The sequence below is a fragment of the Thunnus albacares genome, chromosome 11 (assembly GCF_914725855.1).
Source record: "Thunnus albacares chromosome 11, fThuAlb1.1, whole genome shotgun sequence".
Classification (NCBI taxonomy): Eukaryota; Metazoa; Chordata; class Actinopteri; order Scombriformes; family Scombridae; genus Thunnus; species Thunnus albacares.
In genome coordinates this window covers 2,220,973-2,245,380 of record NC_058116.1, presented here as the reverse complement: position 1 = coordinate 2,245,380, position 24,408 = coordinate 2,220,973, and the positions used below count along the sequence as shown (strand labels likewise).

At 39.7% G+C, this 24,408-nt stretch overlaps 1 protein-coding gene across 4 annotated transcripts in view; it reads right to left on the bottom strand.

Moving 5' to 3' along the window:
* itprid2 (ITPR interacting domain containing 2) overlaps positions 1 to 24,408 on the bottom strand; it is a 51,711-nt gene that overhangs the window by 21,710 nt on the left and 5,593 nt on the right. Inside the window, exons 2-12 of one of the 4 annotated variants that reach the window (XM_044366174.1) lie at positions 19,952 to 20,074; positions 16,067 to 16,231; positions 15,100 to 15,142; positions 11,963 to 12,012; positions 11,692 to 11,745; positions 5,456 to 5,495; positions 5,170 to 5,265; positions 2,643 to 2,699; positions 2,399 to 2,546; positions 1,989 to 2,021; positions 1,318 to 1,378 (exon numbers count right to left, since the gene is read on the bottom strand). In XM_044366174.1, the coding sequence (XP_044222109.1) occupies positions 1,318 to 1,378; positions 1,989 to 2,021; positions 2,399 to 2,546; positions 2,643 to 2,699; positions 5,170 to 5,265; positions 5,456 to 5,495; positions 11,692 to 11,745; positions 11,963 to 12,012; positions 15,100 to 15,142; positions 16,067 to 16,231; positions 19,952 to 19,994 (790 nt within the window). In that variant the 5' untranslated portion in view covers positions 19,995 to 20,074. The remainder of the gene's footprint in view (positions 1 to 1,317; positions 1,379 to 1,988; positions 2,022 to 2,398; positions 2,547 to 2,642; positions 2,700 to 5,169; positions 5,266 to 5,455; positions 5,496 to 11,691; positions 11,746 to 11,962; positions 12,013 to 15,099; positions 15,143 to 16,066; positions 16,232 to 19,951; positions 20,075 to 24,408) is intronic. The other 3 variants (XM_044366175.1, XM_044366176.1, XM_044366177.1) reach the window with 3 other exon arrangements.

Sequence of the window (24,408 nt, the reverse complement as noted above, 5' to 3'; positions counted from 1 at the left end):
GATGCAGATGTTCATATCATTGTACAACTCAAGACAGTTTTACGTTGAATTATGGACTTTTACAAACGAACCAATAAGTAAGCATGGTGTCATATGGACTGACAGGTAGCTCATTCATTGGACTGATAGGAGAACGTCATACTTCGTAGCCTCAGAACATTCATACAAGACATTTTTTCTCCTTTTCCAACAGCAACACACAGTGCTGGTACTGTACTATGATGTACTGTGGCAACTTAAGAATGTTAATTCAACATTAATTCAACATTAATCATGCTACTAACTTTATATTTCTCTCAAAAATTGGAAGACAGAGCATTCTGACAGTGAACAAGCTTCTCATTAGCTCTTCCACGTTCTCACAGCGGGCCTTTTAATGTGTTCTCGTTCACTAGTTTTCTTGTCATCATGAGTTGGATTTCTGCCCGTCACACTGTGGTTCCACTAAACGTTGGCCTTCTTTTCTCCTCCTGACTCAGTTCATTGAGCTTCAGTGTACGTGCTACCAAACAGCTTGTGACTCATTTAATTGTTATCTGCAGAGAACAAGAATATTAGGCCTTTCATCTTGAGAAAAGCAGATGGACACATTATGTATTTATGAGCAGCCAGCCCGCTCTCTGCACCCATAATGCATTGCATTACGTTGTTTGTTTTAGAATTCAACATCCAGGTTAATGCCTCCACTGACCAATAGACTGAAAAGAAATTTAAATCATTTTATTTTTCTCATTTACTTCAAACAAACTGGTCAAACAGGCGTCGAGGTGTAAAGTCAAACTTTTGCAGACCTGACATGTTTTCAGGCTATGGAGTGATTCATCTTCCTACACATAGAGGATCTTTGGTTAAGCTTTTTTTTTTTTTTTTACAGCACCAAGACAGTTAAACTGTCAAGAAGAAGAGAATCAGCCGTGTGTATGTGTGTGTGTGTGTGTGTGCGTGTATGTGTGTGTGCGCATTTGTGTGTGCGTGCATGCGTCTAGGACAAACAGATCTTTGTCCTTGCTGGCTGTGTTGTCCAGGCAGTTGGCAGAACAGCTAAAAGAGCTGAGGCACCCCACAAAACACCACAATAATACTGGGAACAGGACACACACATACGCACACACGCACACACACACACACACACAAACACAGTCTCTGAGCTTCACTTCCTCTGTTGCAGTTTGAGGACGTGAACCTCTGAGCTTTCTCTCTCACTAACATGGTCTAACAAGCTGCCACCTGCAGTACTGAGGTGTTTGTGTGTTGAGGATGTAGAGAACAGAGCAGCCACATACAGGGATACTGTAGTACAGTATAAAAGGGACATACTGGTCAGAGCGTAGTTAGGGTTCTCCAGCTCCATCCGCTGCATCTGCGCTCCCAGGTAGACCTGCAGGTGAACCACAGGAAGTGATGTCATTATTAAACAGTATCAGTTCTGAAACTGATGCCCTGTAGGAGGTTCTGGGGGCACCTACCCACTGTAAGAATAGTTTTACAGATTTAACTTGTAAATGAAGCATTCTGGTGCACTCTAACAGAGGGAAGTGTTATATCTTGTTCAGTTTTTTCTGTGGTTCAAATGAAAGCTGCTGTGGGTAACTTAGAAGGAGTCAAAAGAACATAACAGTGGCACAAACCCTGCGAACACAACTCTTATCATAAAACTCCATCATCTTAGTGCAACACACACTGATAGTATATCAAAGCGTCACATCATTTGACATGCATCCAATTATGCTCATAGTACACACCAGATGCACCACACAGAAACAAATAGTAGTAAAGATACAGTGCTTTGGATGTGCTTGTCCACACGGTAAATGTGATAAAATTGCTACTTTTCTGAAGAGTTAATACATGACAAAACAGCACAGCTGTGTGGGATTTTAAACAAAAAAACAATATGTGCAGGTGTTTTCATGCACATCATACACTGCTGGCTACAATGCATTCATAAGCACACTGTTAACATCTCATAGAAATTAAATAGAGACAACCTTTGTTTTGTATTGCACTGCATTCATATGTTGCTGTTGATGGGAAAAACAAAACTAAAAGTTAGTACAGCTCGGTTCAACGTTTAGTTGATTTGGATGAGGTAAGGTAACATTACTGTAGCATAGTTAAACCAGCCAGTTTGACTCCATGTAAAAACCCCAGGAGAACTCTTCTAATGATGATTTTTTTTTACTGGAAAATATATACTAATTCATCAGAAAAGGTGGTAATATGACTTGACAAACTGATGATAGATGTAAGTAATGGCACAGAGTAACATTTTTGTCAGAAGACGAAAATGGACAGTGAACAATAACATTATCAACAGCTAGTATACTTCAAAAGCCTTTTAAAAACACGCCAAATTTCATGTGGAGTTCCAATGTTATCACGCTGCTGTTGTCAGTACCTTGATGTCAATGCCTCGTGCTGTGGAGGAGTTGTTGAAGAACCTCGAGGGAACCTTTGAAGCCAGGTCGGGTTCTTCTCTACCAAAACCAAGATTTAAGAGGATCTCCTCTGGGTCCTCCTCATACAGGTCCAGCAGCTCTGACACACTGTGGTCAAACACACAGGAAGTCAGTCAGTTAGTAAGTCAGTCAGTCGGTCAGTTAGCTGGTGAGTTAGTCTGCTGGTTAGTTAGTCGGTCTAACCGCAGGGTAAGGTTCTCCTCTGGGTGCTCTTCAGACTGCTCCGACACCTCTGAAACACTATGAAGACACAGACAGCCAGTTAGTATGTCTTTCACACAGCTTACGGTTAGTGAGTTAGTCTGTTAGTGAGGTCTTTAGTTCGTTATTTGGTTAGTGAGGTACTTAATAAGCGCGATGGCTCAGCCTCCCTGGAGATTGCCACAATGCTCTGCCCCTCACCAGCTCCACCTAGAGCAGGTGGAGACCTGAAGAAACCTTACCAGGAGCAGATGATCAGTCCCTCCAGGATCTCGTCAAGCTGTTCTGTGATTATTATGGCCCAAAATGACAAATTGTGGTCCAATTATCAATGGCTTTTCAAAAAAAACAGCCTTCAGTTGTAGTAATATTTAAAAATTTCTGTTGTAAAAAAATAGACTATTTAAAGAAATTGCTTATAATTTCTGGTTATACATACCATGGTATATAATAGGTACCAGTGAGAAGAAAGAAAGGTTTAGAGATCTTTTAGGATTTCAGGTATGTCCTATTTATAGCCAATACCCCGCAGATAGCTAGCGAGGTGACTCGACAATATAACTTTTTCTCATAAGGTGAGGCTATAAGATAACCTTAGTGCATCCTGTCATATCATGTAATGCTGCCAACAAGCTACACGCTAACAATCAAATTGTTCTTTTTAAGTATTAAATGGTGTATTGGAGAAACTTGGCCATAGTGACACATAGCCTTGGGGTAAAGTGGTGCCTGAGAGGATAAATTCCAGTTATTTTATGCAGATAACTGTGGTGAGTGGTAAAATTGGAAAGTATTCTGCCTTGGGCTATTTTTTGTGGGGATTTGGAAAAAATTGCAAGATTGCACTCATTGCAGGGACTGGTTGAATATGTGGTAACTCTTGCGATCACACGTTAACAGATTCCTGGAGGGACTGTTTGATGAAGTATACCCAGGTTTGCATTCAGTGCCGCCAAAATACGGTGAATTCGGTGAAGGTCCTGCATAACAGACTGGTGTCACAAGCTGCTACTGTGGCAGTGGGGGAATTCAGAATTGTTAAAGTGACTCCATGAATCTTAGGCTGGAACTCTGTGGTGTTTCTATGCATCTCTGCTCTGTTGGCCTTTTACCATGAGTTGCCTGGTTTTCACCTGACACATCCATCAAGCTGAAAAATCCTTCAATCTGCTGCAAAACGTCGTCACACTGAATGCAGCACCGGAGTCTCTCAATCCTCATGTCAGCAAATAGTAGTGGATGGATTACCCATGATGCATCAGCCATTATCCATGATGCAGAACTCATTACACACAAAACACCACTCGTCTCCAACTGCTGGAGCACTGCCCAAACCCTGGCGCCATCAGCCACGCTTCCCTGCTTTGACCTCATCACCTTTCCCAGCCCACCCACCACCAGTAAATTAGCCTCCCAGTCAGTTCAACAATAAAACTACTGATGCTCACAGAGAGCAAGTATTTACTTTATTGACAACACCTGTTTCAATGATGGAAATCTTGAAAAGTTTACACCCACAAATTCAGACAGAGCAGTGACACTGTGAGCTGTTATTATTATTCAAACCAGTTAGATGTCACTGGGCGGAGCTATGGGCGGGTTTAGGTGTGGAGCTTGGGGCGTAGCCTGGTTCACGCCTTTACTGTTTAGGTAAGTGGCTTCAGTTAGTTACTGAAATGAAAACAAAAACTTTTGGCCAGAAACCAATCACAATGGTTCTAATAAACTGTGTTAACATCTTTATATCATTACATCTTTATACACATAGGTCTTACATCCTTTACATTGGTGGTTCCAATAGTGTCATATACTTAAAAAAATGATAAATATAAACAAATACCATTGAAAAGGATCTCTTAAATTAGTTTCAGTTTCGTTTTTTTCTTTTAAAGAATTGTAATGGAGCTGAAAAGAATTGTTACTTATTTGACGACATACTGTATACACTGATACTGAGTTCATACGCCTGAAATGAACTAATGCTGGTTGGTCAGACCCGTCTGTCTAGCTCTTTTTATGACCCCTCATTATATGCTATGGCCTGAGTGTGGACATGAGTTATTAGTAATTTAAGGAAAGAATGACTTTCCTGCTCAGACTGAGGGATTTTTAGGAACCTGAAGAAGTGAGTTCATCTAGTATTTCACAAGAATAAAGCTATTAGAAAAAATGTGAATTTTGTGTAACTGAATTATAATTTTTAATTTCTCATACCCTTGATCATCTTTTAACCAATCATATGTATCTTGGGATCCCTTGGTTAGGAAACCACTGCTCCACATGCCTTTTCATATTCCTCAATAAACCTGTACTTGTTCTTAAAGCCAAAAGATCACCTCTGGTTAGATTTTTACATCTGATCAGGTACAAACAAGATCTCTGTTGTGTCTCACATCTCATTGGTTTGAAGTTATTAACAGCCCGCAGTGTCTCCACTCCTCTCCACCTGACATCACTGCTTTACTTCCTGCAGAAACCTCCATGAGTGTGACTGACGAGGTAAACTGACCTGGACACGGTGCTGCTCTTCCCAGATCCTGTGGAGTTCATACTTCTTCCTCTTTCTTTATATTGACTCCTTTTCTGATCTGCTGCAAGACCAAAACTACACACATTATCACACACACACACACACACACACACACACACACACACACACACACACACACACAAACATGCATTCGCAAACACAGAAATATTTACACACATACACAGGATAGAGAGAGGAGAAACCAGGTTACCAACCAGCTGGAACTTTATTTACTGAACAAAGAGAGGAGAAGAAAATGACTCACCAGGATTCAGTTTTCTTGTTACTGGATTGAAGATGGTTGGCTGCGGACACAGACAGGTAAATAAAGATTACTCATACATCATTCTCTTGATCAGACCGAAGGAAGGTAGAATCATGAGTGAAGCTGCTGATGATATCATATCTTTTCCAGCTGCAGCTAATGACTATTTTCATTATGGATTTCTTTTCTGATAAACTGTTTAGTCTATATAATGTCAGAAAATAGTAACACACGCCCATCACAAACTCCCCCAGAGCTCAAGGTGACATCTTCAACTAGCTTCTTTTGTCTGACCAACATCAGCCTGATAATTGGAATGCATGTCCTCATTATTCAGTCTGACATCTTGTTCATGTTAGCCATTTTTTTCTTTGAGAGGGAGGTTATTGTGGCCATTATCCATCACGTCAATGACATTTTTAGTCGACAAAGAAGCTGTGGTTGTGACCTATTTGAATTTCTGAAAAAATCTGAGATGTGGGCAGTGATTCAGAGGTTTGGAACCAGCCTAATTCAACAGTCCAATTATACAAAACATAGAAAAACAAAAACATCCCATAAGAAGCTGGAAAAAGAAAATGTTTGTATATTTCACCATGTTTGTTGTACAGCTCTAGGGATGGTTGGTCAGTCAGTCAGTCCAACACTTTGGTCCAGACTGAAATATCTCAACAACTACTGGGTGGATTGCCATGAAATATAGAGCAGACATTCATGGTGCTTAGAGGATGAATAATAATAACTTGGGTGATCCCCTGACTTTTCCTTCAGTGTCACCAGCAGGCCGAAGTTCTCATTTATCCTGTGACATAACTTATCATTTAGTAGAAAGATTGGCACAAAATTACTACAGATGTCCTTCCTTATTTACAGATTTATGTAAGCAAAAAAGCTATATTTTTTGTTTTATACATTGTATGTTGTTATAATCATGTGTTATGTGAAGTGTACTGAGACATGCTGCGATTTTACTCTCAAAATTCTTGGTTCCCTCAGGATGAATCCTAATGACTTTGATGATCCACTGACTTTTCCTCTTGTGTCACCATCAGGTCAAAATTTTAATGTTACAAATACTTTGGTTTATGACCAGATACCTGATGCTTGATCAGATATTCTATATCACTTTACAGGTAAAGTTGCAGACTACGTGTGGAGGTCTACACAGTACACATTCATGTACAAAGCTCTGCTCCTGTTTTAACTAGTTGTCTTAGACATGTTTTGTTGTCATAAAGAGACTCAAGAGAATCAAGTCCGGCTCCATTACACTTCTCTCCTCATGGTTCCTCAGGTCCAAAGTTTTTTCAGCGATTGTCCAATCATAGCTTTGCAGCGTCACTAGGCCCAGCAAGCCTGCAGTGGGCTGTGATAAGCAGCATTTTCAGAGTTTTGCTGATGGTGTCTTTTTTTGAGCCTTTCCGAAACTAAAAACACAAAGTGTAGAGTATGGATGATATCATAAACTAACTGTTTCTGGGCTCACAGATCATAAAAAAAGCCCTGTTTATGACTAGCACATCCACAGTGTAGTATTTTCCCACTGTGTGTCAGCTGGTCCTTGATGCTATCAGAGTTTACACTTCAGCAACCTGTTACCTGAAATAGCCTCACATTTGCATAACACATAAGCTAATCCTCATCCTAAAAGCCTTTTCTCTTCAAACAGTAAAAGTGAAACATACTATTTGAAAATAGGAACGAGTATTTAATCAGTTGGTTAGCTCTAAACCTGTTAGCACGCGGTATCATTTATGTAGCCACAAAGTGCATACTTAAGAGCCCTTTTACGGGATTCTTGTTTTAAAATGAGTCAGCTAGTAACATTGAGAGGTCAGTTGAAGACAGTGTTTTCAACCAACTCGTGGAGCTGGAGCTGTTAGCAGTTTTTATTTCAGCCAGCAAAAGTGACAGTCATCAGTTAGAAATGAGAAGCTGATTTTGTCTGTCTGAAATGAAAAACCCATAAGGCGTCATGCAAGAACCACATGTACGAACGAAATTCACTAGCGGTCCAGACACTGTCGTACGTGTCATGATTACATCATCTTTGCCCGTCTTCACTGGAGAGTAACACTTGTTTGACTCGCAATTATAATGTCCTAATATGAATGAATTTTCCATTTATATATGATACAGAAGATTTTTATGGGCATATTTTGCTGCAGAAGCTTCCACATGTCAGTAGTTGCTATGAAACTCTGTGTCTCTCTGCAGCTCTCTGATCCTTTGCCCGCTTCAATCACATGCCGCTTTGCTGTAGAAAGACGTTTTTTAACAATTAATTTCACATCAGAGCATTCCCTCTTTATCTCTGTGACAGTACAGAGCTGCTCTGATGACACATCGTTGGCAGCTGGATTCATATTTTCTACTACTGACGCTCCTGAATTTGTCATATGTTTGTCTACTGATTTCTTAAAGCAGGATTTGAAGCTGTGCAGCGTTTTTTTTACTCTTTGGGAACTTTTTTGTGAATGAAACTCACCATTCACAAACGGATGGAGCCTTATATGGCCATTTTAGGGGCGTAGACCCTGCTAATGATCACATCTCACGAACGCTCACCTAGTCATGAATAGGTGACATTCATCAGGCTGAAACGAGCGATTTACGACAAGTTCAGGCAGTTAAGAGACTTGGAACACAAGCAAAACCTCACATAAAAGAGTTTTAAGAGAATAGATAAGAGAGTTTTAGGACAAAAATATTGTTCTTGCATGAGGCCTACTGTTTCCAAAATGACTAAGAATTCTGAGTAGTAAATCTGCTGCTGTTATGACTTTATAAATGAAGCTGACGCAGGTTAACTTTTATTGTGTCAGAGAAATGAAATTAATCAGCAGGTGAAAGTGTGACTGTTGTTTTCTTTCTCAGTTCAGAAAAACCTGTTGAGACCTGTCGGCCTCCCACTGTCTGTCTGAGTGCGTCTCTCTCTTTTCCACTTCATTTCTGCTGAATATCTTCTTCTTCTTTCTTTGAATCCACAGTGTTTTTTTCCCTCTGACAGACAGCTGGATTAAAAGGAGCCAAACATGATGACGACTCGCCTCCTTACACTAAAACACTTATTCACTTCCATCCTATTCACCCTGAATCCTTTAATTCACCGATTCACTTCCATGGCACTCCCACATTAACTCTTTAATCCGCCCCATCCTGCCTTGATAATGTTTGACATCATTACAGACTATTAGGATCTGTTCATACATGACATCTCCAAAGCCTTCTGCACCACAGAGGACATCAGCTACTTTTATCATCTCTCAGCATGATTAAGGCAATTACTGTCAGGACATGAGGTGAGATTTAGGCTGATACAGGAAGTAGACAGAGCCATTCAACTAAAGAGGCTGCTTAGGTTTTCAACAAAAACTACAACCAAATCTAAAAACTGTACTATTATCTTTCCATCCTAACGTCATGTCCACATAAACATTTATGTCTATCTGCAAACCAGCTCCTCACTATAGCATATGTGCTTTTTCAGTGGTTTTTTTTAGGGAAGAATTAGTTTTTCATCCAGCTGGGAAATAAAAGCTGGACATGTTAATACTAAAAAGATAAAATGTATTGTTTGTTTGTATGAAATTAAATAAAGTTAACTGTAACTATGTTGTAACTAAAATGTATCTGAGATTCCTGATCGAATCTACAAACCCTCTGACCTCTCAGATCAACTCATTAGCATCTATTCAGTCTGACTACACCAGCTGACCACACACACACACACACACACACACACACGGAGCATTCCAACATGTCCGTGTTCAGTGCTTCAACATAAAGTCATTACTGGCTATTGTTCACTCAATAACACATATGCCCACACACTATCAGAGCCATTACTTCACTATTCATAGCAGGTCAGAGGAATAATGAAAACACACACACACACACACACACACACACACACACACAGAAGACACACACAGAGGACAGTCAATCATGCATGCAGTGTGTTTCCACACCTCCGTGACTGTTGACTTTTCCCTCAAGAAGAACCAGGAGTGAGGAATGAAGATGGAGCAGAGTATCATACTGTTGATTCTACTGACACTGTTGTGTTTGTCAGACATCACGCCTTCATTTACACTCGGGATCAAGATGCATGCTGATTATTTTGAAGGGTTTTTTTTTTTCAAACACACATACATCTGAATGAGTGATTCTTTTATATATCAAAGTCCTAATTTAAAGGAGATCACTTTTCTAATTGCTAAAGCTGCAATTAGGTGGAGGGGGTCACTAGTCATGAAAAAGCTTTATATTATGAAGCGAAGCCTGTGAGCCAGTTCAGGCAGGCCACTCGAGTCTACCACTACATCCACATGGCATATTCTTTTCACTACACATGTATATCCAATGTACCATGTTACGGTGTCACTTAAGCCCTCAGTGCTCTGCTCACTCTTCTACATGAGAGCTATGCTGACACTTTCTGCAACAGCTGCTGTCCATACAGCATTCCCCCACTCGCTGCTGTCCTGAGCTTGGTTTTCTTGCAGCGAGTGACGAGGTCTAGGGCTGGGCGATATGGCCCTAAAATAACATCACAATATTTCAGGGTATTTCTGCGATAATGATTGTCATGACGATGTGACGGAATTCTCCTTGCGGGACTTTTGGCTCTCGTTGTACTCAACCAGGTGCTTCTGCTTTAGGTGGTGAAATAAGTTTGTTGTACTGCCCCCTTTTGTTGTTACAGTCTTCTTGCACTTCTTAAATATTACCGCATTTTGTTGTACATCTGATCTTTTGTAACCAAACTACTTCCACATTACTAAAGTCGCTCCTCTTTTTAGAACAAACTCCTCCAGCGTGGAGCTGGTAGAAGTGTTACTTTCGCTTTCAGCCATGTTTGTTGTTACTGTGTTTGACAGTATGACATCATTATGTCAACAACTTGGGATATTTCCATTATGACGATATGATTCTTTTTTTCATCATATTCAAAATTATACCAATATTATTGTGAACAATACGATATGGCACACCCCTAATGAGGTCCAAGTCTAGACATAAGTTGGCTGACTGAAATTCTGATATGGTATGCAGTCGCTACTTGTTGATGTCACCTTTACATATTCTTTGGTTTTTGAAAATATTCAATGTCATTACTGATGCTTACTCATCAATACACCTTACCTGGAATTTTGAGGAATATTTTATTATTCATGGCTTCTGCCCAGTTACATTACAGTCCAGTGCATCTGCAAAGTAGCTTCCCCAGACTTAACACCTTTAACAGCCTACATGTAAAGTCTACAGTTTTACCTGTAAGATTTAAGTTTATCTGTGATGTGAAAGCATCTGAAAAATCCCTCAGTGGTGGAGGTGTTGTAACCTTTCATTGTTTGCCAACCGCTGTTAAACAGCAAACGACACTAAAGAAGAAGCAGAAAGTGCTTCAGCAAGAGTTTGATGTGCGCTGTGGTTCAGCATTATTTCAACCAGTCAACCTAGCATAGCAGGTTTCTGTTCAAAGAGGACAGTTTTATTGTCCCCATACGGCCATGTTATGTGGATTCGTAGCCAACAGAAATTCAAAATGAGAGTCCTGACAGACACACATTCAGAGTTGCTGGAGAAAGGAGAGGAGAGAGAGGAGAAACAGCGGGAAGAGGAGTTTTCTTTAGCCACTGACTATGTAGCTAACGTTAGTGCTGATTTGAATGTAAGCCAAAATCGACAAGAAGGATCAAGATGTTCAGTTCTTCTACAGTTGTACTGGTCTACAGTAGGATCATTGAAAAGATGGATACTGCTTTTAAGGCCTGCTAGGGCGGTTTTCAGACCAACAGTTGTTCAAGAGGTTCTTACGCAGGCTCACTGTGTACGTGCATGTTTGTGTACTGCATGCATTGCGCTGGTCTGGCCTCCTTTTCAGTCACACTTCTCCATTTCCATGACAATTAGATTTGGGGTTACGTAATTTTTCATAGAAGACTTGTGAAATGCATAGTCTTGCTTCATGTACAATGACACAGCTACAAAAAGAAAGTTCAGTGATTCAAATGACTACATGACAACTTTTAAGGTGTGGCCTTGATGATATCCAACTTCGCATCTGACTCTGTATAGATGGAGAACTAGAGGATTCAAAATGTCAAAGTGTTCCATAAGTTGCCTGCGTCAGTAAAAATTAAGAATTAGCAGACCATGGGTGGGAAACTTCTAACAATGAGCAGAAATCTCTAATCTCGTTTTCATTGTGAGTTTTTCTCTGTACTGACCTTCAGCTCCCAGTGAAAGGTCATCTTCAAAGCTGCAGCCGTTCCTCAGCGCTCCTGTTCTCACACAAACACACACACAGTAATTAAGTTGTAAAATCCCTGCATTAACATATTAATAGTAACACGGGGTAAGAAAAAGTTCTCAACCACTTCTGACACATAACCCCAACGATAACCCAAACCTAAAAACAAGTTGTGACTGGTTTATCAGTCGAACAGGTTAGGGTCTTCACAATATGATACATACACACACACAGAAAATGTGGATTACCTCTGCTGGGAGAAGCACTCTGGTCATCTAGCGAAGCTCCGAGGGGAGTCCTGGATGAGAGACAGAGAAAAAGAGAGATTTATATATCCAACCAAACCATAAACTGACCATTAAATATAAGTCAAACAGACCACTGAGTGTGGTCACATCAGCTCCTGTCAGCCCAAAAAACAGGGCAAAACACAGTGCCTGTGCCATTTTCATCATATGACGAATCACACAGAGGAGGTCAGTGTCACTGCTACATCAGGCTAGCTTAAAATACCTTTAGCCTGAGATAATACAACTAGCTGTCAGATAAGGTAAGGCACAGTCCTGACTAGGCTAGCTTACAACAAACTAGGCTACAGCATCTATTCCAGGCTAACTACTGGTCAAAATGAGGGTAATATCCCATGCTAAGCCTTGATCGATATAAGCAAACTATCCCAGACTCATTTCTGGTTGAATTAAAGTAAACAAGCTAGCCCATTGTATATATGAAACTAACTATCCAAAGCCAATACCTGGTCAGGTTTACCTGTCCCAGGCTAATTCCTGGTTGTGCAACACTCCCAGGCTAACTACTGACCAGGCAACACTATCACAATCTGTCTGGCTAAGGCTCACAAACCTAGACTAACAGCCTGTCTGAATAAGGCAAAGTATCTCAGGTTATCCATTAAATAGGATACAACTAAGTATACCATGCTCCTTCTAGTCTGGCTAAAGTTAACTATCCCAGGCTAACATGGGCAGTTCCTTAGATTTTATTTAGTCATTTGGCAGATGCTTTTATCTAAAGCGACTTAAGAGCGAGGCAAGACTGCCTGTCAGGTTAAGGCTATTGGAAATAAGCCTTAACATGACAGGCAGTTTTGCCTCACTTGTAAGTCACTTTAGATAAAAGCATCTGCCAAATGTCTAAATGTAAAATCTAAGGCTAACTGCCCATCAGACAAAAGGCAACGGTCCTATGGTAACTGCCTGACAGGTGAAGGCACACTATCCTAGGCAAACTCCTGGTTAGGCCAGGCTACTACTGACCAGGCTACGCTCAATATCCCAGGCTAAATCCTGTTCTTAGTACCTATCCCAGGTGTCCTACTAACCAGACTAGTTGTCCCAGGCTAACTAGATCAGCCTTGTTGACAGTAGCAGTAAGCCAGCGGGTCTGAGCTGCTGTCTGCAGCCGGACACTGGAAACTCTGAGCTGTTACACAACCTACAGCTTATCAATGGGACAAACTTCGTGCCAGCCTTCAACAAACACACATGGACGCTTGTATAACAGCACGCAGCCGCAGTGGTCCCACGGCAGCCATGTTGGCCCCAGGCCTCTGGCCTGCAGCTGTTGCTACAGTAACCTGTAATTCTGATTCTTCTGGTCATGTTATCACATTGATGTTACAACATCATCATGTTATGACACGTCAGCACTGAAAAGCTTTTGAGTGACAGCAGCTCATACTGTGTGTGTGTGTGATAACAGTGTTGACTCAGCAGAAAGAACCCCTCCTCTGTTTACTCTACTTTCTTTTTTTGGCCTTTCTTTCCGTCTTCTGTCAGCTTCTTCCTGCATCTTTCTTTCCTTCTTCCTTTGCGTTAGCGGCTCTATGTGCCCTATCTCTGGGCGTTGGTCTTCTCTTTTTATAAGTGTATGTATTCTGTGTGTTTTATGTCTAGGCGTTGACTGTGTTGGTTCTACGTCAGCAGCTGATAACACTGCTCCTAAACACACATACACTTTCACGCACCAGATATCAATAAACCATCAGGAAAGAAAACCATTCAGTCTGTCACTGAACCAGTCAGTTAGAATTTAGAGGGCCATACTGCTGACTTTTCAAATTTTAGTCCATTAACTACTAATTTTATTTACTGTACATTCATGTTCATCATTTTCTATTTATCCATTAGTTTTTGATTGATTTTCTTCCTTCCAGGAGGACATTGGTTTCAATTAATTTCTAAGACAATGAACTTGCAGTAACCTGTAACTGGCTGCAGATAGATAATCCATCACAGTCAACATTTAAGCACCTTTATATGAAAAATCTGCACTGCTTTAACACATGCCAATCAGATGGTAGGATACGTTGCGCGTCCTTTAAAAAGGTATAATGTGTAAAAATTGGCCAGAATTTTAGTTTAAAACATTCCCAAATTGTCTAAAATTATCAACAGAATGTTTAGAAATAACAGTTTAGACATTATGTACATGTATTGTGTTGCAGAGATATCTACTGAAGTTAGCATGCTAACCAGTAAGCTCTGGCACCATCTGGCCCATACTGTCTTGTAATACAACTCTGTACCACAGGGGTGATAGTGAGTCACTATAGCGCCCAGTCTGCCCTCAGTCCAACATGAGAGGAAGAAGTAGCACCTGCAGTAATTGCGGGAGCCAGGCTGAATGCTTATGATTTTTTTTTTTTTACTGCAGGACTGTTAATATGTCACTTTATAAAGTTTTAATATTTTTTCAGGTGAGAAAGTAACAACATAGACTCCCAATATGTGGTCAGTTTATCCAAATTATGTCTATTTAGAAAGTTGCACCGACACTGTAGGAGCATCAGGCTGCTGCTGCAGATGCAGGCTGGGAGACATCAGCTGGTCATGTCAGCTGATCCGACGAACTGCACTGGGTTGCACCAACTATGTGAAAGCCGATATGAGCCATTTGGCATCGTAGCACATCAAAGTAAGCTGGATCGATATTGAAACATCATATCAATAAATTAGGTCTCTACTGGATTACTGTGTTGTAAAATGGCAGCAATTAATGGAAAAATGATGCTGTGTGGCAGAAAAAACGTTTTACCATTAGTCAGTTCTGTGTCATTTTATGATTTACACCTACCCTAGGGGAATGTGTGTAAATATTTAGTTGTTACTTAGAGTTATGTTGTAACTTATCTCCATGATGCAACTGCTTTCTGATCTGACGCCATAGCACAGATTCACTGTGAACAGTAAGCTTTACGCCATATTCAGTGAGTAATAATGGTGGTGAGTGGCTCATGCTTGTGTGTGTGTGTGTGTGTGTGTGTGTGTGTGTGTGTGTGTGTGTGTGTGATACCCCTACTTGTTTGGATCAAGTGGCCAATTCTTACACATTATACCTTTAATCAGATGGTCAGTGAATACTGTACCTGCATTCAATCAGCCAGCTGGTGATCTTGTTAGGAACACGCCCTGACAGAGAGACAGATGAACATGTTAAAGCAAAAACCAACAGACGCTGTGTCTAACAGTGATTACAACATGCTATAAAAATATTATAGTGGTGCCAGACGTCAGTATATAACTCTCAACATCTCAGCTGATGACAGTTATGGTGCCAGCTAGCTGCAATTGCACCACAGCTTACATCTAAATGAGCCACATCCAGTCCCTATTTACACCGCTGTGGCTGCAACTAATGATACTTTAATTATTGATTAGTCTGTCAATTATTTTTCCATTTTCCAAATTATACATTTCGACCTCCAATACCCAGCGATGTCCTTCCTTAAGCCTTAATATCTTATGGAAAAAAATGTATTACAAAAACAAAGTTGGGGGGTTTTTCCCATTCACTTCAATACAGTCACTTTTCTTAAGTCATCATCTAATGAACATTAGAACATCAGTGGACCAGCAGCTTAATACACTTCAGCATTAGAGCTGTGTTTTTGAGGCCAACATAGGCCAACAAATTTGAGATATCAACATTTTATAGCTGAAAAATAAACTATCAATGCTCTCTAGTAGACAAACTATGTAATGGAGATATAGTTCCCAACTCACCCCATATACAGAATTACTGGAATTTCTGTTCTGCAATTTCTTGTTACTTATCAGTCAACATATACAGAGATACTGATGTAACTGCAGTAAGATACCATTATCATGCTGATGTATCATCTGGGCCCTATTTAGCCCTGACAATGGCACCCAGCTAAAGTGGATGGTGGCTGGCAGTAAAGTGAATATCAGATACTGTAGCAGAAAATAGGATTTTCTCAGCCACTACAGGGTTCATGTGAAATATTTGGCTTTTTCACAATACAGTCGACATTCAAGGTTGTTTAAAGAAACACATTAACAACATTGCTTTGGTGACAGTTAAGTTCTCACCTGGTTCTTCTGAGGGTCTCTGAGCATCCCCTTCAGAGTCCGTCTGGCTCTGTTGGGGCCCCTGGGGGCCACAGTGCTCTGGTTCTGTTTCTTGCCAGTCTCTACTCTGGGCCCAGGCCCGACGCCGCAGACAGGCTATGCTGCAGTCTGACTGCACTGTGGGATCTGAGGATCAATGAGGCAAATAATCTGTCAACCTGAGAACCTGACCGCAGTGAAGTCATCAATCAGGTTTGGCAGGTATTCAACCTGACAAACAGAAACTACAACTGATTCATTACAAACACACACACAGCAGGTGAGTCAGGTGGAGTGATCACACGCAACAGTCCTCGCCCTACATATCTAGACCATCTAACTGTTCTTTTCAACCACCTTTCATAAGGGTCACTCCAAACACAACTGAGGACCAGCCACACCAGCATTAATGGCAATGTGATATCTTTTATATCATCACCTTGAATTCCAATATATTTGAAAATTCAGTCATATCAGCAAGGTAAATCTGTGTGGAACAGTCACTTAAAGATTAATGTTGATGAACTTCAGCACCCTAATTTGCACCATCATACAATAGCAAACCATTTAAACAGGGCTAACCTTGAATTGGCAGTCACAAAATAGATTAGCAAACGGAGGATGCTACTGTTTTAGGTAACTGTTGTGCCAAAGCCCTCGGGGACAGTTTACAGTCGGTCATGAGCTAGCAACTGGTATGGTGGAGAGTAGCTGCTCATAAATGTGCATTGTTTTTATTTTGCAAGCTAGATGGCTTGCTAGTGCACTTGTGAGTAATCTACACAGCAAGACAGCAAGCTCCTAAAAAAAAATTAAAATAAAAGATCGCAAGTTCCTTGTACCGTCTATAATCAAAACGATTTGTAAAGAAATATCACTCTGCCACTTTTTGCTGTGATGAGGCTATAAACAGTGGTACAAAAGTACATTTACTCAAGTATCATACTTAAGTACAATTTTGAGGTACTTGTACTTTACTTGAGTATTTCCATTTGATGCTACTTTATACTTCCACTCCACTACATTTCAGAGGGAAATATTGTACTTTCTACTTCACTACATTTATTTGACAGTTTTAGTCACTTTTCAGATGAAGATTTGACACAATGGATAATATAACAAGCTTTTAAAATACAACACATTGTTAAAGATGAAACCAGTGGTTTACAACTTTTTTGGCTTTTGATGTCTTACAAAAAGCAGTGTGTAGTCGGGGTCACACTTCAGATGTCTGAGTTGTTAAAAGGGATCTATTATGCTTTTCCTTATTTTCAGTCATATATGTAATGTTGCAATGTCAAATGTTCATATTAAACATGGCAAAGGTGTCAAATAATGAGGTAAACTTATGTAGAAGTAATCCCTGTGAGCAGAAAGCACCAGCTTCAGACTCCTCTGAAAGCTGAGTTTCCACCAGTTTTTCTATTTTGAGAGTGGGCTCATCTGAAGGGGGCCTTAAAGAGACAGGATCTAAAACTGCCTTTTAAGAGACAGAGGCTGAACTGAGGGGCTGCATAAAGGGCCAGTATAAGATAAATAAGTAGTTTTTTGAACTGGTAATCATGCAAAACTACTCTAAGGGAGACCAAAAATAAAATTTTTCCCTCTAAACTTTCAAGGTTTCATTCAAGGTAGGTTTCATTTCAATAAATGTTCAAATGATCCAATTTTTCCCCAAAAATCAAAGATTAGAGAAAGAAATCAAACAGATTTGTGTATCAGAACTTTGTTTTTCTTCTTTCCTCTCCCATTAATCATCTCTCGACCCCTCGGATTTATCTGGTGACCCTTTGGAGGGGCCTGACCCCTAGGTTGGGAATAACTGGACTAAACTAGTTAACTGTATATAAAATAGTTCAAACTACAGATGGGGGACAAATTAAAGTATAAAAGTAGAAAAATATCAGTCAGAGGGACCAAACCACTACTTTTACTACAGATATTTTACATTTTGTTATGTACTTTTACTTAAGTAGACACAGTGGATCTGAGTACTTCTTCCACCACTGGCCATAAAGTTACATTGGTACCCTCCTTAAGGTGTATAAAGAAAAGTATATATAAAAAATATAAATACATACAGTAATTACATACAAAAAAAATGTTTTTCTCGCTGTAATCATTCCTCCTGTTCATACTGACCATTAGAAGATCCCTTCATAATGCACTTACAATGTAAGTGATGGAGGACAAAATCCACAGTCCTCCTTCTGTACAAAAATGTATTTAAAAGTTTATCTGAAGCTAATATGAAGCTTCAGTCATCCAAATGAGTCAAATCAAACAGATATCTTTCAATGTTACAGTCTTTTTAGTGCCAAAGTCCCTCTTTTTGTTACTATACTTCCACCGCAGCTCAACAGGGAAACACTGTCTGAGGAAACACAAAGAGGGAATTTGATGCTAAAAAGACTGTAAATGTGTCAGATATCCACTTGATATGACTAACTCAGACTGCTGAAGCCTCATAGAAGCTTCACATCAACTTTTAAATGCATTTTTGCATAAAATGACTGTGTGGACACACTGTGGAATGTTGGCCTTTATCACTTACACTGAAAGCATGTTTGAAGGGGATCTTTTAATAGCCGGTATGAACAGGAGGAATGATAACAACGAGGAAAACCTTCATATGGACACATGACTGTTGTTTAAAGACACTTGAAAAATGGTGAACCTGTCTTTTAAGGATGGCTCTAGAGGAAAGGTCATGGGGTCATTAAAACAGGATTGAAATTGTCCATTTTACAGCTTTTTTCTTTAAGCGGTCTTGTTGTTTTGTTTGTAATTTATTGATAATTTTTAAAAACTCAAATACCTGTACATGCATCTTAACTTGATATTTTTAATGCTCTTTTGTGTCATGTACGGCAGTTTTCTTAGTATGTTGTTGTTGTCTGTAGGTTTTTACGCTGTCTTCTGGGATAGGCCTCTTTTGAAAAATAGATTTTAACCTCAGTAAGACTTTAACCTGGTTAAATGAAGGAAAAGCATCCTTCATTCAGCTTGCAGTTGACCCTGAAGGATCCTGCTGAACAGATGTACAGGCTGACCAACATCATCATTTGCCAGCAAAGACATAAACCCTCTGAGCACAATGTGTCATGTGGACAAAGTAATACTGAAAGATGAAAGAATTATGGAATCCAATTTGTTTGTTTCCATTTAAACAAAGCACTTCCTGCAGCTGCTTCAAAGTAACAACCAAATATACAGCTAGGAGTATCGATTGTGGCTTATAATGTGTTGAGTTACAGTAACTCAGGTAGATTAGCTTATATAGCTTATAGGTTGTTTCCACTGCTGTAACTTCCAGGGGATCAAAAACCTTTAGAGGAACTCAGGGACTTAACCTTTGTTACAGCTGGAGGAACAAGGAGATACATTTATTTTGCGTATGATAGTATACCCATTCAAACCAACCCAGTGATGCGTACTATACAGTAGATACAAAATACAGCATGACAACACTGTGTTTCAGTGGCTCACGTTTTATTATTCCTTCACCGGTCTACTTTGCCTAATCGGCACGGCTCTTCTGATGCAGTGGAAACATAAAATACAGTAAAGGTTTAGTTCCTCTGGTTCCATACTTCCTGGAAATGTTTGGTCGAAAACGGCTATTAGTTACATTTTAACCAAGATAAGAAGTTAGTCAATTTTGAGGCAGAACAAAATATTATCCACTGCTAGACTGACATGACACTATTGGGCAGATTCATATTCACTTGTATTGTATTATTAACAGTTAAAGAAACCCCTGCCCCACCCACCCACCCACACAAACACACACACACACACACACACAAAACAGTCAGTGTTTCATCAGACGTGTGTGTGTGTGTGTGTGCAAATAGGAAAACCCACCTGTACCAGCGCTGGTGTCCATTCCCAGAGCTCCACTCTCCATATCTGCCTGCTGTGTGTGTGGTTCAGGTCAGTCAGAGAAGACTGACGACTCTACAGCAACATCAGCAAAAGGTAACACACCTGGGGAGAGCGAGAGAAGAGAGAGAGAGACAGAGAGACAGGCACAGGCCTTTATTATGATGACCAAATTACCCACACTGAGACCAGCTGTGATTACACACACACACACAGCTGTCAAAAAGAACAGCCATGAAATTTTGTACAAACATTAATGGTTCCCAGAGGATGAATCCTACTGACTTTGGTGATCTCTAGCACAGTGTTACCCATTGCGCAACTTGCAAAGCTTTAATTGGTGGCTTGCATCACAGTTAATAATTATGATAATGCAGCTAATGCACATAATTCACCAGGATTGCAACAACAAACTCCAAATATAACATAAAGAAAGTCAAGGAAATGCATGCCTGCTTCCGCTCATCCCATTAAGGTAAACCTGTTCAATTCAGATTGTATTGGCTGCATTATATATTGTGTGTCATGGGATGACAAATTAGGAGGCAGATTTACTTCATGGTTAGGGTGGCTTTTGGTGTTTTTGCAACAGACGTGGCTCTCCTATTGACTGTCTCCTGCCAGTATGGCTCCCATGCAAAGTGAAGACCTGTAGTGAAGACCACTGCTCTAGTGCATACATACTCAACAGACAAACTCCAGTCCACATCCAGACCGAATAGGAATTAATCTGGACCGTGAACAAAATTTAACCACAACCTGACAGGGACCACTTTTAAGCGATAGGCCTACATCACTATCACATACCATCACCTGTCATCATGCAGCTAGTTGATAGTCGCTGCAGTTAGCAAGGTTGTTGTCAGATATAGGAACTCCAGTTGAAAATAAGAAAGGTTGCAAGTGAAAAATTGTGATAAGTGGACTGAGAAATACGCCTGAGGGAAGTACAAGACCATTGTTCTTGATTTGCAATGAAAAAGTGGCCATTATGAAGAGTGGTACTGTAAAACACCACTATGACACCAAACAGGTCTGTTTTAAACACCACTATCCCAAAAAAACAAGGAGGTAAGAACCACAAAACTGAAGCAGTTGAAGTCGTCATATCAACACTCCAGCAGAATCATTGTAAAATCAAACATTTTCAACAATGAATACTCACTAATGAACATTTACACTAGTGTCTCCTGGCCTTCACACCTTTTGTGCCCAAGTTTGAAGATGTCACTTCTCCCATTGAGACAGAAATGCTATTCATGTACAGACTTCTGGAGTTTTTGTACTGAAATATCATCATTTAATGCATCATTACTTGACCTATGATGTGGTGGGAATTTGGTAAGTGGACCTCTAAGACTTGTATTTGAGTAACCCTGCTCTATTATCACAATGAGGTTGACTAACTCAGACTGCTGAAGCCTCATATAAGCATTGGTGGTTTTGAGTGAAATCTCTGAACAACTATTGGATGGATTTACATAAAATTTAGTTCAAACACCAGGATGAATTGTAAGAACTTTGGTGATTCTCTGACTTTTCCTGGAGTGTCCTCGTTAAGTCAATTTTGTCCAGTACTTTAGTTTATGATCAACTACTGTAAAACTAATGACATTTCCATCAACCTCAGCAGTACTTTTGAGTTTAGAGGTAATTAGCAAATGTTAGAATCCAAAAACTTGGAAAGTTTTAAACTCCGTAAACACATGAACTCTTACCCGATAGTCTCATCTGAGTAATGAATTACTTGATCAAGACAATAACTTGACAACAATTTTTCCAATCAGTCATTTAGAGAACTATCAAGCAAAAAGAATCCTCTGGCTCCAGTTTCTCCAATGTGAGGATTTGATGCTTGTGTCCATTTTATATCATTCTTAATTGAGTATGTTCAGGATTGGGACTGTTGGACAAAACAAGACTTCACCTTGGACAGTTTTTTACTATTTTCTGACATTTTGTAGATTAAATTACAATATCAACAGATTAATTGTTAATAAAAATAAATATTAGCAGCATTCTTTCTGGTCCAAGTTGTTTATTTCAGTTAGAGTAAAGTTCTCAAGCTTTCCTGTTGTCACACACACACACATGAAAAAACACACTGGGCACTCATTCTCTCAGTCTCAGGCAAACTGCTGGCTGAGTCCCAGCAGCCGACTGTTCATACCAACAGGAACGAGATCACAGTTTATGTACAGCAATATAATAATATTGTGCGTCATTTGGTTACATGGTTGCTAATAATAGCTAACATGCAGAATGAGTCACAGAGTAATTTACTGAAATCAAACTCCATATGAACACATGAACAAGATGATATCAACATAGCAACAAGACTAGGTCAAAACCCAGTCTATGGCAAGACCGTGTATGAAATGCTGAGTTTGAAATGATGGCTACATGATGTGGTGACACTCAGCTGAGGTGACTGATGAAGTTACACCATTGGTCAACTGAGTGTTTGAAGGCCAACTAATTATGTAACTTCATCAGTCAGTCAGTTAGGGACAGACATTTGCGTTTATAGGGCAGGGCCCCCTGATGAAGTCAAGCCAAAAAGATAATGAGATGATGAGGAGAAACCTAAAGCACAGAGGTAAACATAGTAAAATACAGATGGAGGAACAATGATGGAAAGGAGGAGGGAGAAAAAAAGTGGAGCGTGCAGCCAAATCTAAATGAGAACGTGTGAAACAGGAAACGAGTGTTTAGAATGAAGAACAGAATGACTTCCTGTCCGAGAGAGGGAGATAGGGGGTTGAGGGAGGGATAGATTTATTTTTAGATCACTCTTCCAAATGCAAAACAAACTGGAATGTTAGAAAACAACAACACACGCAGACTGTGTGCCGATAGTGAGTCTTTATCATATATCAGTGAACACATGAGTACTAGTGACAAGCCGGTCAACTGTTTTTCACCCTCATCACATCCTCAGAATCTATCAGTATCAAACACTCTGCTCCTGTAGGCTTAAAGGAGGCTTTAACAAATATGCATCCCTCATATTCGTCCCTCACAGAGAACAGAAGCTGTGTGTGTTTGGATTCTGTCAGTTATTAAAAGGATTTCAGGTTGACAAGTTTTCATGGTGAAAAAAACATCACAACATCCATAGAAAAGGGCTGGGTATCTGACTTTTGAGTACAGACCAGAATGTGTGAAGTATGAAAAGCTGTCAAGTACTTCAAATTGTCATTAAAAGATTGCTGGATATTTTTATATTAAAGGCGCCCCATAGTCTCCTTTGAAACAAACAAGATGGATGTTTTGTATGTATGTACGTTTCTTACCAAACCACTTTAGAATCTCTGAGGTCAAAAATGTTGAAAGACTGTTGCGACATCTTGCTTGAGACCAACTTATTGGGCAAACTGAAAGACTGACATCACCATCATTAGGCTCCACCCCCACAAAACAGTCCAGTAAACCAATGTAACATCCATAAACAGTTTGAAATATCAACAACCTACAGCAGACGGGGCTTTAATGTTAGATACTGTGCCTCACGCACAGCACAAAGAATCAAACATATGTCCTCACATCTCTAAACATTTATTCAACACCCTCGACAAAAGGCACGTATCTGACCACAGATCCATTGAGAGCGAAGTGATTCTGTTTACACTGCCATCATTTTCTTTCAATTAAATCATCGGCCTGTATTTACTGTCTAAATAGTATTAAACAAGACATTTTTATCGAGCATAATCACAAATTTGTATTGTTTCCACATGAATAGAATCAGATAAAATATGTTCTTTTTTCAAAACCAGTCAGAGAAAAGTCAACATAAACATAAATTTGCCTGTTTATTCAAAGAAAAAACAACCAATTTAGCCCTCATTTATTACAACAGTGGTGTTCTTGACATTACTAACTGTGAAATATCATCATATATGTCATATATCATGACATACATAAGTAGCGTTATATTTATTGATAACAGTGAAAAGTTGGTCAGTTACTGCACTAAATAATGATAAACTGCTGTTTAGTCGCATCTCACAATGTTTTGATTGACAATAGATACTGTTGATCTTGCTTGGTAGCTGCTTTAGCTAACGTTAACATTAGCTTCACAGACTGAAAGAAGAGACGGTTTTACAACCCTGAATCCCAGGGGGATGAGTATCGTTAGGATTTAATACTTACTTTAATACTTTAATACTACTACTCATATCAATACTCTTTATTGGCCCAGTTCTTTATTGATACTCTTATTGGTTCTTTTTAATAACTAAAGAATTGCTTTTTTTTTTTTTAAATTAATTTAAAGGACCATGGTATTCGGTTGGTTGCAATCTGCAACCTCACGACCAGATGCCACTGAATTCTAAACACTGGTCTTTAAAAAAGAATAAATTCAGTGAATCCATGTGAATGCAGCATTACTGCTTTCATTATTGTTACAATACAGTCTATTATTAGAATGG